General features: G+C 46.3%; 1 protein-coding gene across 1 annotated transcript in view; it reads right to left on the bottom strand.

Annotated features, from left to right (window-relative positions):
• acads (acyl-CoA dehydrogenase short chain) overlaps window positions 1-13,982 on the bottom strand; it is a 163,426-nt gene that overhangs the window by 127,534 nt on the left and 21,910 nt on the right. Inside the window, exons 4-5 of the mRNA XM_078226956.1 lie at window positions 7,474-7,585; window positions 4,924-5,075 (exon numbers count right to left, since the gene is read on the bottom strand). Of these exons, the coding sequence (XP_078083082.1) occupies window positions 4,924-5,075; window positions 7,474-7,585 (264 nt within the window). The remainder of the gene's footprint in view (window positions 1-4,923; window positions 5,076-7,473; window positions 7,586-13,982) is intronic.

The following is a 13,982-nucleotide window of genomic DNA, read 5'->3' as shown; positions in this document are numbered from 1 at the left end:
TTTGTCAAGGGGAGGTCATGTCTGACAAATCTGTTAAAGTTCTTTGAGGAGGTAACAAGGAAGTTAGATAAAGGAGAACCAGTGGATGTGATTTATTTAGATTTCCAGAAGGCCTTTGACAAGGTGCCGCATAGGAGACTGATAAATAATTAAGTGTCCATGGTGTTAAGGATAAGATCCTGGCATAGATAGAGGATTGGCTGACTGGCAGAAGGCAGAGAGTGGGGATAAAGGGGTCTTTTTCAGGATGGCAGCCGGTGACTAGTGGTGCGCCTCCGGGGTCGGTGTTGGGACCACAACTTTTCACAATATACATTAACGCTTTGGCGGAAGGAACTGAAGGCACTATTACTAAGTTTGCAGATGATACAAAGATATGTAGAGGGACAGGTAGTATTTTGGAAGCAGGGAGGCGACAGAAGGACTTGGACAGGTTAGGAGAGTGGGCAAAGAAGTGGCAGATGGAATACAACATGGAAAAGTGTGAGGTTATGCACTTTGGAAGGAGGAATGGAGGCATAGACTATTTTCTAAATGGGGAAATGCTTAGGAAATCAGAAACACAGGGACTTGGGAGTCCTTGTTCAAGATTCTCTTCAGGTTAACGTGCAGGTTCAGTCGGCAGTTAGGAAGGTAAATGCAATGTTAGCATTCATGTCGAGAGGGCTAGAATACAAGAGCAGGGATGTCCTGCTGAGGCTGTATAAGGCTCTGGTCAGACCCCATTTAGAGTATTGTGAGCAGTTTTGGGTCCCATATCTAAGGAAGGATGTACAGGCCTTGGAGAGGGTCCAGAGGAGGTTCACAAGAATGATCCCTGGAATGAAAAGCTTGTCGTATGAGGAACGGTTGAGGACTCTGGGTCTGTACTCGTTGGAGTTTAGAAGGATGAGGGGGGGGATCTTATTGAAACTTACAGGATACTGCGAGGCCTGGATAGAGTGGATGTGGAGAGGATGTTTCCACTAATAGGAAAAACTAGAACCAGAGGGCACAACCTCAGGCTAAAGGGACGATCCTTTAAAACAGAGATGAGGAGGAATTTCTTCAGCCAGAGAAGGGTGAATCTGTGGAATTCTTTGCCGCGCAAGGCTGTGGAGGCCAGGTCATTGAGTGTCTTTAAGACAGAGATAGGTTCCTGATTAATAAGGGGATCAGGGGTTATGGGTAAAAGGCAGGAGAATGGAGATGAGAAAAAAAAATCAGCCACGATTGAATGGCGGAGCAGACTCGATGGACCGAGTGGCCTAATTCTGCTCCTGTGTCTTATGGCCTTTACCACATGAACTGCAACGTTTCAAGGCGGCCCATCACCACCTTGTCCAAACCAATTAGAGATGGACAATAAATGCTGGTCTCACTAGTGCTGTCTTCGTCCCAAGATCACATTTTTAGAAAAATATACATTCCCCTTTTGTACAATGGCACATCCACCACTCACACCTTACCCACACACCCCGTATATACAAATCTAGACAGAAAACTGCTCATAAAATTGCCACACATACAATTGCACATATCTTACACGCATATACACCCCCAAATGCATTAATCTCACATACAGCTGCACGTACACTACCAGCTCATACAACACCCACACATGCGTCATTGGATCAAAGCAGCATCTAAATTTGCTTCTTCCACTTTCTCAGAATTTAGCATTTGGCCCAAAAACATTTATTTTCTTACAATACTGACGTAAAATGTTTTTGTATTTCAAGATAGCAGAAAGTAAACAGCAAAGGGTCTATAACATTTTCACAAAAAGCTCCCAAAGATATTTGAAGTTCACACTGAAAGCACTCGTTGCTGAACATGGTGAACTGCCATGCTCCTGAAAGTCACTTCCTTTTGCTGTACGCTCCGTTAATTTCATGATTTGAAAGAACATTAACCACAACACTGTGATTCTTCTTACTGATTTGCCACAAGTTATCCTCCTGGAGATTCTCAGAAAATCATCAGAATATTCCCAACACTTGAAGATTCATTTGGATTCCCTTGTTTGTTAAGAGATTTCCCATAACACACTCCTTCGTTCTGTAGTGATTTCCCAGAAGATTATAGAATCATAGAATCCTACAGTGCAAGAGGCTGCCACTCAGCCCATCGAGTCTGCACCAACCACAATCTCACCCAGGCCCAATCCCCTCAACCCCATGCATTTACCCTAGCTAGTCCCCCTGATGCTAAGGGACAATTTAGCAAGGCCAATCAACCTAACCCGCACATCGCTGGACTGTGGGAGGAAACCGGAGCACCCGGAGGAAACCCACGCAGACACGGGGAGAATGTGCAAATTCCACACAGACAGTGACCCAAGCCAGGAATTGAACCCGGGTCCCTGGCGCTGTGAGGAAGCAGTGCTAACCACTGTGCCACCCCCTCCTAGAATCCCTACAGTGCAGAAGCAGGCCATTCGGCCCATTGAGTCTGCACCAGCTATTTACCCACTTTTACCCCATAACCCCACTAACCTAAGAGGCAATTCAGCATGGCTAATCAACCGAACATGCACATCTTTTTGATTTATTATTGTCACATGTATTAGTATACAGTGAAAAGTATTGTTTCTTGCGCTCGATACAGACAAAACATACCGTTCATAGAGAAGGAAACAAAAGAGTGCAGAATGTAGTGTTACAGTCATAGCTAGGGTGTAGAGAAAGATCAACTCAATGCAATGTCATGCAAGGTCTTTAGACTGTGGGAGGAAACCGGAGCACCCGGAGGAAATCCACGCAGACACAGGGAGAACATGCAAACTCCACACAGATGGTCACCTAAGGCTGGAATCGAACCCGGGTCCCTGGCGCTGTGAGACAGCAGTGCTAACCATTGTGCCACCGTGCTGCCCCAAGAAGAAGGGTGCAATACTATTACAATCTCACATTGGAACTCTGCATTATCCTTTGGGGAAAATAAAGTTGCAAACAGCAGACCGAAACTGGACATTCGGATCCTGACCCTTAAGGCCAACTGGCCCGTGTTTAACGGCTGTTCACACGGAACCTTCTCCATTTGGCCAAAGTTCTCATTTGAATATTTGCGACTACCATCTAGACTTGCACCTGTGGCAGGGGCTCCACCCGGACCTGTCCCTTAGGCTTCTGTGCTCATTCCAGCAGCCCTCCTACTCAATAGTATCGGAGTAGTTTATATTGGTTTTTCATCAGATGTATGCTCAGTGCTTCGGTTTTCCTCCTGACACTCTCATTTAGACTTGAGATTACATGGTGGACTCCATGTAATCTCAAGAATCATGACAATTCTTATTTGTGGAGGAGGTTTCAGTGCCCTGACGTTCCCTTACGTGTTAATATAATTCCCTGCCACAACTTTAAAACCAGCATTCCTCATGTACTTCGCTTCTCACTCATTAGCTAAAGTTCACTTCTCAGTTTATCACCATTTTCTGGTCTATTTAAAAATATACACTATTCTTCTCTTGATGATGCGTTACTTCTCAACTCCAAAACTTGAGAGATTTAGGGAATGTTTTTATTTTCACAAAACTCATTTGTCAACACAACGTGATATCCCTATATCTTGTTTGCCACGTGCACTTATTTTCACTCGAAGATTTTCCAAAGCGCACCAGTTTTCTACAGTAACTTATCAAAATGTTCTCACATCCCCTCCAGTTTTCCAGATTCAGGTCCATCCACCGGTTCAGATACAGAAGCTTTATTTATAACAGTCACTTCCTCTCAATGGCTAAGTTTAATCACCATCTTTGCATTTTGTGTCAACTGCACCTCACTGAGGTTACCTCCTAACAAACTCTCTCAAATTTATCATGTTACATTGATTTTTGCATCTTTCATCAATCTGATTCTATATCTGGGGTTAGCTCAGTTGGAAGATGGCCAGTGTATGGATCAGATTAATGTAAACAGCCTGGGATTTGATCCCTTTTGTGGTGAGATAGGCTCACACCTGCCTCCTCACTCTGCCCGTAGTAAAATAAATCATTGCCTTTAGCCATGATTTGGTGAATAATCGCCAAGGACCTGCTGTCAAGCAGAGAACTCAAGAAGAGAAGAGATTGAAATGTAAGGCACTTCAGAGACATTTGTAAAATCCAGTGTTAGACTTCATAGAATCCCTACAGTGCAGAAGGAAGCCATTCGGCCCATCGAGTCTGTACTGACAACAATGCTATCTAGACCCTATCCCCATAACCCGACATATTTACCCCGCTAATCCCTCTAACATACGCATCCCAGGACACCAAGGGTCAATTTAGCATGGCCAATGCACCTAACCCACACATGTTTGGACTGTGGGAGGAAGCACCCGGAGGAAACCCACACAGACATGGGGAGAACATGCAGACTCCCCACAGGCAGTAACCCAAGTCAGGAATCGAATCCAGGTCCCTGGCGCTGAGGCAGCAGTGCTAACAACTGTGCCACCCACTTTACTTTTGGACTGTAATAACTGCCTGCAAAAGTATTGCCATTAGAATTACTGCCACTCCCAAACCCGACAGGGGTGAAACCACGATCAGACAGGGTACGGAGCTAGCCCATTGTACTGGGGGTGTGTGACTCTACAATCGTGGTTCACTAAGCTAGGGTAGAGTAAAGAATCAGGGGAGCAAATGAGATTAAACCGAGGCTTTACCCTGATGCAATTTTTCAAAGCTATCTCGGCCTTTTGGCTAAGATGAAGCGTCAGATCCTGCCCAGGAGGGGGTGCAATGCCTCATCCTGTCAGCTTGGATCTTGTTTGATCCAGCCCATGATGGGATGCAATGTCTTGTCAGCTTGGATCTTGCTTGTCCCTCACATGGGGACCATGATTGGACTTAATTTGAATTGGCTTTTTTGATTAGAAAAAATGTACAGAAAAGGTACGAATTAAAAAGAAACAGCCTTAGTAGTGTAGAATCTGCGGGTGCGCATCACCTCCAGTTACCTTGTGCTTGAGTGATTTGTCAGTAGTGGCAAAGACAACTGCAGCAGAAGCATCCCAGCCATTTGTGATCCAAGCCTTTGTGCCGTTTAAAATCCAGTGGTCACCGTCTAGTCTGGCAGTGGTGGAAGCTGCACCAGCATCACTTCCATTTCCTGAAAAGCACAGAGATGCAGTACTGAAAGACTGTTAACCTTGACTGGCAGTCAACAACTCAAAATAACTTTCAAATACATAAAACAGTGCATAAGCATAATTAACCATGAACAAGTGTGCAGGCTTGAAGCAATTCTGGTGTCCGTGGCCTGGGCCTCGGCTCCTCCCTCTGCGACTGGATCCTAGACTTCCTAACCCACAGACAGCAATCAGTGAGGATAGGCAACAACATCTCCTCCACGATTACCCTCAACACCGGTGCCCCGCAAGGTTGTGCCCTCAGCCCCTTACTATACTCCTTATACACCTATGACTGTGGCCAAATTCCCCTCCAACTCGATTTTCAGGTTTGCTGATGACACCACCAGAGTGGGTCAGATCTCAAACAATGACGAGACAGAGTACAGGAATGAGATAAAGAATGTGGTGAACTGGTGCATTGACAATAGTCTCTCTCTCAATATCAGTAAAATAAAGGAGACTGTCATCAACTTCAGGAAGCATCGTGGAGGACATGTCCCTGTCTACATCAACGAGGATGAAGTGGAAATGGTCGAGAGCTTCAAGTTTATAGATGTCTAGATCACCAACAACCTATCCTGGACCCCCCCATGCCGACGCTATAGTTAAGAAAGCCCACCAACGCCTCTACTTTCTCAAAAGGCTAAGGAAATTTGGCATGTCAGCTACAACTCTCACCAACTTTTACAGATGCACGATAGAAAACATCCTTTCAGGTTGTATCACAGCTTGGTATGGCTTCTGTTTTGTCCAAGACCGCAAGAAACTACAAAAGGTCACGAACGAAACCCAGTCCATCGCACAAAACAGCCTCGCATCCGTTGACTCTGTCTACACTTCCCGCTGCCTTGCAAAAGCAGCCAGCATAATCAAGGACCCCAGCACCCCAGACATACTCTCTTCCACCTTCTTCCGTCGGGAAAAAGATACAAAATCTGAGGACACGTACCAAACAACTCAACAGCTTCTTCTCTGCTGCTGTCAGACTTTTGAATGGACCTACCTTATATTAAGTTGATCTTTCCCTACACCCTAGCTATAACTGTAACACTACATTCTGCGCTCTCTCCTTTCCTTCTCTATGTACGGTATGCTTTGCCTGTATAGCACGCAAGAAACAATACTTTTCACTGTATGCTAATACATGTTACAATAATAAACCAAATCTTTCATTAGCCTTTTTTCCTAGTTTTTTGAATTTAAGTGTTCATCTGCACTGTGATCCTTAGTCCTTCTTTAATAATTCGCCATTTTAAAAAAAAGTCTGGATTTATCTTGGAGCAGGATCCTAGCTTAGCTTTCAGATCTCGTCTTTTTTAAAATTCAGAATATTTTTAAATATCTCCATCAAATCTGCTTTGAATCTATGCTTCGTTAGAGTAAAAAGCACTGTTCCTTAAGTCCAGTGTTGTGACTGTTTCTCACCAACACCATGCATGCTCAGAGCATGTGCAATTCCAACATGCTGCTCTGTAATGTGATTTGTGTAGACCATGGCCAGGATTAAAGATAGTGCTGCCAAAATCATCACACATGGGCAGCAGTGTCCTTTTAACAGGCACTCAAAGAAATGTGAAACTGTGTTAATTTGTATTCATCCCTTGTGGGTTATTTAAACTACAGTACGCATAAAGGAAAGACAGATTTAAGACACTGCACCCTCTCCGTCATGGATACCAGCGTACTGGAATGAATGTCAGCTGCTTGAGATCAGAATTCATATGGCTCGTTTGCTTGAAAAAAAAACTGTTTGTTTGCAAGGAATAATTGCAGAGGTGCCTATGGAACAAGGAGTGATAGTGAATTGTTGGGTTTCACTGTGAAAACTACATTGTCTGCCATCCGTAAGGCCTGGAGAAAGCATATGGGGTTTGATCACAATGACAATTACATAGGCAAGCACTGACAGAGCATTCCCAGAGAGTGTTTGCCCAGAGAGCAATAGCGTGCGAGAGCGATAGTGTGCTATAGCGACAGCGTGCGTGGTTCACTCGTCTCAGGATTCTCACTCATCCTCATCCCCACACACTCATGTACACTCTCTCATACACATGCACACTCACATTCTCTCTCACACCCAGACTCACTCTGACAGACCCCTATGCGGCCCTACCCCATTCCATCCCCCCCCCACCCCCTCCCAACCTCGTCCCCACGCTTCTCCAGCCTCTGGTAGGCCTCATTGAGCCTGTCAGTAGCAAAATGCAGGGAGAAAACAGCCTGTGATTGGATTAGCAGCTCCACAGGATCTTTCAATCTAGTCTATTGTTCCTTGTTATGGGCCAGAGAAAGGGGCATGGCAAGCTGGAATGTCTATTGAACTAGCCTGATGTACAGTCTCTATGCATCAAAGCTCAGGCTTAGATCATGGCCTACCTGGTTCACTCAGTCCAAAGCAGCCAATTTTTTTGCCATCTGTGAATGGGGTTATCCACGTGTGCTTTTGTTCTTCAGAACCAAATTTCAAAATTGGACCTAGATACAATGACTGGAAAAGGAAGAGACAATTGTGAATATTTCTTGTATTCATAACAAATAATATAAAGAAAGTTGCCCAGCATTATACAAGGCGACAAAATATCAATCTGGGTGTGACTGACACATGCTGAACGACTGACTAATTTTATAATAATTGAGGAAACTACAAAAATTAGACTCTACACTTTCCTTGGATATGATTCCCTCGATGTCATGGTGCTTCATACTTTACCTTAGTATCTAATTAGACTATTCAAATTCAGGAGACATCGCAGTCTCACCAGATGTCCAAATGTGTACTTCCAGCAGAGATCACAAAGTATTGAGAAGCCATAGCCCTAACTCATTTCTCCCTCTTCCAAACACAGCAGTGCTCAGACCAATGCAATACCTCCCCAGTCACATTCTGCTGCAATGTGGCTCCAACTCTCCTGGCTTAAATCAGTAAGAAAGGGAAAGAAGAATGTGCAGGGCCACGGGGAGAAGGCAGGGGGAGTAACATTAGGTAAATTGCTGCGACCCCAAGCCAGCACAGACATAATGGGCCAAGCGATCGCCTTACGCTTTGTAACAATTCTGTGATTCTTATTGACTGGTTTTGAAATTGAGCCTTGTGTCTCTCTGGCTCTGCAACTTACTGGCGTATACAGCTGTGCACTCATGGGAAGCCAAAATGAAATCAGGAATATCAACACTTCTATAAACATTTATCGTGTGAAAGTGTAGCAATTTAGCAGCAATGCTTTTGTCAAAATACCCGATGAGTTTACTGCAATTTTGTCAGGCGTTGGTGAGGCCACACCTGGAGCATGGTGTGCAGTTTTGGTGTCCTTATTGAGTAAGAATGTCCTTGCTTTAGAGGGAGTACAGTGAAGGTTTACCAGGCTGATTCCTGGGATGGCAGGTCTGTCATATGAGGAGAGACTAAGTCAGTTAGGATTATATTCACTGGAGTTTAGAAGAGTGAGAGGGGATCTCATAGAAACCTCTAAACTTCTAACAGGGTCAGACAGGGTAGATTCAGAAAGAATGTTCCCAATGGTGGAATGTCCAGAATTAGGGGTCAGAACTGAGGTGAGGGGATATTTCTTCACCCAGAGTGGTGAATGTGTAGAATTCACTACCACAGAAAGTAATTGAGGCCAAAACACTGATTTCAGGAAGAAATTAGATATAGCTCTTGGGGCTAAAGGGATCAAGGGATATTGAGGGGGGGGGCAGGGGGAAGAGGCGGGATCAGGATATTGAATTTGATCAGCCATGATCAAAATGAGTGGCAGAGTCGGCTCGATGGGCTGAATGGCCTACTCCTGCTTCTAATTGCTATGTTTCTATGAGTTGTGTGTCACAATACCAGTCCACATGGCCGATTGCCCACTTACACATGAAATTGAGTGGTGCCACCATCACAGGTTTCCATGTGTATGAAACGCTACTGACCACTTGGTGTAAGTGAATTAGAATGACACATGCATGTGTGTCCAATGTGTGCCAAAAATCTGAATCGACATTAAGTGTCAGCCAGCCAAACAGCGTGATGCAACGCCAGAACACAATATTTGGTCAATGTATGTATCGACAACATATTTCTCATTCGCTCCTGAAACAAGTGTTATGCAAGAACATGGGTCTTGTTGTGGGTTTATTTGAAGGACCATTCAACAAGTTGCAGCTGGAGCAATTTGAAGATAATTGTTATAAATAGTAAGGGAGGAAAGACATCTTACATAGGCAATTGTTGCAATAGCTCTAGGTGCAGCCACACCAAAAAATTCATCTTGGTGAATGCCAATTATCCTGACAGCAACCATAACTCATTTAACCTGTGCCAATCCACATGCATATTTACCCCTAGGCTGTACAGGATGATAGTTGCTTCATAGCAAGAGCTACCTCCTCAACACATAGCTGATGGCCCCTTTCTCATTGCACGAGGTCAGAGAATTTTGAAGCCACCTAGAATGCTGGGCAGCAAATTGTTAGTCACCTAAAGCAATGGTTTTGCTGCCTAGATCACTTGGAGGTGGGGTGGATCTCTACGGTACATGTTCAGAGGGGTGTTCATGTTTGTAGTGGTGGTGCAGCATCCTCCATAACTTAGGCATTACCTCCTGGATTCCAGAGGCTACTTTGGGAGGAAGTGGTGGTAGAGAGAAGACCGCATCCACCATATGCGACTGGATGCAGCAAAAAAAGGGACCATATTTTATGGCTTTGTTTCAGTGGAAGGGGGTTTCCCTTTTAATGTTGGACCAATCATTCTGCATTCTCTTGGTCAACATCAACAACAAAAAGCTTTCACCCACTAATGTTATCGTGCAACACATCAATATTAACAAACACAGAAATCACTTCTGTGCATCCCCTTAGCGCCTGTTTTGTGAGGCATTTGCCTGCCCTAGTGCTCCTACATGACAGTGTCCAATGGCTGCAGCCTGGCTAGTGAAATGTGGCTGACTTATTGGGAAGAGTGCTGATGGTCTCGTCAGACATCCTTGAACACCTCTGGGCCTTTAGGGCCTGGCTTCAGACCACACCACCTCAGCAGCCTGTGTTAGCTGGTTCACAGGCAACAGCAGGCACTGGAGGAATCATAAATGCTGCCATCCTGAGGGGATAGCAGGCTCACACAGCCCAGAGCTACTCTGCTGGTGCACAAATTTCTGAGCTGCTGTGAAAGCCTGCATACTTTCTTCAACATTGAAATCCGCAGCCTTGATGGCAGCATTCTTTGCCTGCTTACCAGGTATGATCCTGCAAGCCACCAGCCACAGAATGCATGACCTCAGGTTATTACTGTTGCTCGGGTTTCCACTGCAAGTGCGACATCAGGAGCTTCTGCCTTTGTGGCATTGAGACAAAGGCCAGCAGACATTCCATCATGGGCTGGTATGGCTGTGCTGTCATGAGGTTTCCCAGCATTGATGGGCTCCAAGTTTTGAATGATGCCCACCACCACAAAGGAGCTTGTCTCCTCCGTGCTTCTTGCCAGTGAGTGAGGCTGTCTGGCAGGCCTGCCAATGCATTAAGTATCTCGGTGTGTCTTGCCATCCGTATCTTTGTTGTCCACCTGAGCAAGGTCATCATCTGAATCGCTTGCAGCTGAGCTGGCACACAAGCTTACACAAGTAGGACAGCCTACTTGTGACTCATCACATGCTGATCCTGACCCTAAAATCAACTCTAAAGTTTACGCAATGCCAACAAGCAGCTTGTGGCTGGGAATGTAAGGTGGCGTGACAGGACCTCCTATTTATTCTTGTGGGATTGTACTTCCTCTTCTGTGTGGTTCTTTATAGGATGAGTAGTTATTAATTCTGGACTCTGAAAGCTCAATGCTACAAGAGGAGGGTGCGGATAAGGATGGGGAAGAGAGCATGGTTCCATCACCTGCATCATCTGCTGTTTCTATTTCATGGTACCTTTCAGTATGAGGAAGAAGAGTGAGTGGAGAAGGTGCATAGGGCAGCAACTTACCATCATTCGCAATGGGCTTGGCAGCACCGGGTGCCAATGACCCTTGTGGCATTTATCCCACTCACTGAGGGCGCTGAAAGGGTGGAGGCGTGCTGGCGCTTTGGGTCTCCCTCCGGTTGTGGGCCCCCTTCCCCTAAAGAGGGCCGAACATCAGTGACCTTGTTCACTGTACCTGGGTGATGTGCCTACCATAGCTGAATATCTATAGGTTTACAAAGGTGTGGCAAGGTTTCCCGATACATCTGGAAGATGTGTGTGGGTGAGGTGTAGCCTAAGGATGTTAAATGCGAGTCTTTTGTTCTAGGGTGTGCTGCTGCTGATTAATGTGGTGTATTGATCAGTCTGACAGGTAGCTAGTATAGTGTGTCCGAAATGTCACATGCAGATGCATTCACTCACCTTGGGCAATCTAAGTATAGGCAATAAATTTTTCTCCTGCACGGTTGCAGGAGAAACTCTGGGCATGAATCAGCCTTGACACCTACTCCCATTTTTTCTGAGGGTGTGTCTTGAAGACTTCCGGCCCCCAAGGGAAACATTGGGCGGAGGGGAATTTCCACAGGCCCCCCAAGGGAAACATTGGGCGGAGGGGAATTTCCACAGGCCATTGAGGTGAGCTTGGATGCAGGGGAGCCAGGAAAACGCTATTGGATAGTTATCCCAATGTGTTCCTACCTCCTTTCATCTTGAGCAGGAGCAGGTTGGTGAAGGACTCAGGAACCCCTGCAACTGAGGCTAGAAGATAATTGAAATCATTAAGGAGGTGACAGAGATTTTCCGAGTGGATTCCCCCTCTCCTAACAGGAATCATCCTCCAATCTCTTCCCAATCTAGCAGTTGGGAGGTGAAAGCACAGAGAGATGGACTTTCTCAAAGAAACTGGCGAGCTGGGAAAGTTTTGATCAATTGCACTGAAGAGCTGCAGAAATGGTCAGGTTGAGAGGCTGCCTTGCACTCCGTCTGTCAGAGAGTGCTATCATTGCTCGACAGGCGAGAGTCAATTGCCAGCAGGGCACTTCACCTGACCAGCACTTCACCCATTCTCAGCTCTACCTCCCTGCTGCCAACATTCAGCTGCACCATCCCCAACCACAGAGGATATAGGACAGGGACTTTCCCCTGCAACCTGCCCCAGCTGCAGCTTCACCAATACCAGCTGCCTTCTATGCAGCCACATGTCATTCCATAGCACAGAGTGGATGGCCACTGAGATGTAGGTGCAAGGAGGAGAGATTTCCAACACAGAGCCTGAGGACGAGATAACCAGACATGTACAAGCACCAGTACATGAGGTTCGGGCTCTCGTGGTAGGTTGGTACCTCATGGTGCCCAACTTCGCTCCCATTGGACCCACTGCCAGCGGCTGACAAGTGCCTGTCACTGAAGGCCCACCCCGATCCTCTGCCTTCCACAACCCGTATCTCTGATGTGTCAAGTTGAATGTGATCTCTTTTCCTGCAAAGAGAGAAAGCAGGGAGGTGGGAGCGTTAGGAATGGCTTTTGTTCAGAGGAGTTAAGACCAACATCTGTGTATGGTGATTTAGCGGAGAAGATTTGGCTGAGAGAGGTCAGTAGGCTGAGGGGTTGAGCGTGTTGGCAGCTCAGATGGGCAAGAAAAATACCTGCAGAAAGAGAATTATATTCATCTTTTTGTCTTTCCAAAAAACAAAAAATTTGGGGTGACACAGTGGTTAGCACTGCTCCAGGGACCCAGGTTTGATTCCCAGCTTGGCTTATACTCTCCGTGTCTGCGTGGGTTTCCTCCGGGTGCTCCAGTTTCCTCCCACACTCCAAAGATGTGAAGATTGGGTGGATTGGCCATGCTAAACTGCCCCTTAGTGTCCAAGGGTGTGTGGGTTAGGTGAATTAGCCATGGGAATTGGGCTGGGTTGCGGGGTGGGGTGGGGAGGAGAGGAAGGCCTGGGTGAGATGCTCTTTCGGAGAGTCGGTGCAGATTTGATGGGCCGGATGGCGGCTTTCTGCACTATAGGGATTCTATAATTCTATTCTATATTGAGCTGTATTGTTTGAGGTTATGCAGGAGAATGCTGTGCAAGTCAGTGTGTGGGGCTTAGCACCCGACAATGCTCTGTCGGGTGCACTGTCTCCAGATTGGAGGGACCACACAGCTGCTGCTCACTTGCTCGGTCACTTCCATCCATGCCTTATTTGATTGGAGAGGCTGTCCTCATCCTCTCCCCTCAGGAGAGGTTACCTGACTGCAAGCCCTCAGTTGGGTGGGAGGCCTTTGGGTAGGCAGCCTTCCCAAGTCTCCTCACCATTCCTGAAGGGGCTGCAGCCTGAAAAATCCAGGTGCTGGTGAGATATTCTGTAACGTTTTGTGGTTTCCCCCCCAATTATAAATCCTTCCTCTGACAAAACACCCTCATCATCTCACCTACCCTTGCTAACTGGTCAGGAAGTCCAGAGGCAGACTCTTTATTGGTTTGTGTTGGTCACGAGCAACTGGAGTGGGCCACTACTCCACCAATCAGATCGATGTCCGGAAAATGGTCGTCTGGGGCAGTAAGATTCCATCCATGGTGTCTCTCCTGCCTTCCATTGGTCTCCATGATGTGGAGATGCCGGCGTTACTTTAACCTGGTGCTGTGAGACTTCTTACTCCATTGGTCTCCCCGGTGCCTCCAGGGTGGTGTCACTGAAGCAGGGAGCCCTTTCCTTGGCCTGGTGCCACATCTCCCTTGATCCCAAGTGCTCCAAAATGATTATCCTTCAGTACATCCATCCTTCAGTACATCAGTGCAGTCTCCCTTTTATAGGGGCTGTCTCTTTGAAAAGGGGCTGCCTGGATCACATGGCTTGTTCACAATGCTAGCCCGTACCCTGTAAAGCACAGATACTGCCAGCAGCATCACAGAGAGGAATGCAGCATGGAATCCAACTGGGCTACGCTACAATCATGGAAATGA

This window comes from Mustelus asterias, chromosome 13, assembly GCF_964213995.1.
Source record: "Mustelus asterias chromosome 13, sMusAst1.hap1.1, whole genome shotgun sequence".
NCBI lineage: Eukaryota > Metazoa > Chordata > Chondrichthyes > Carcharhiniformes > Triakidae > Mustelus > Mustelus asterias.
This window is presented reverse-complemented; position numbering and strand designations above follow the sequence as displayed.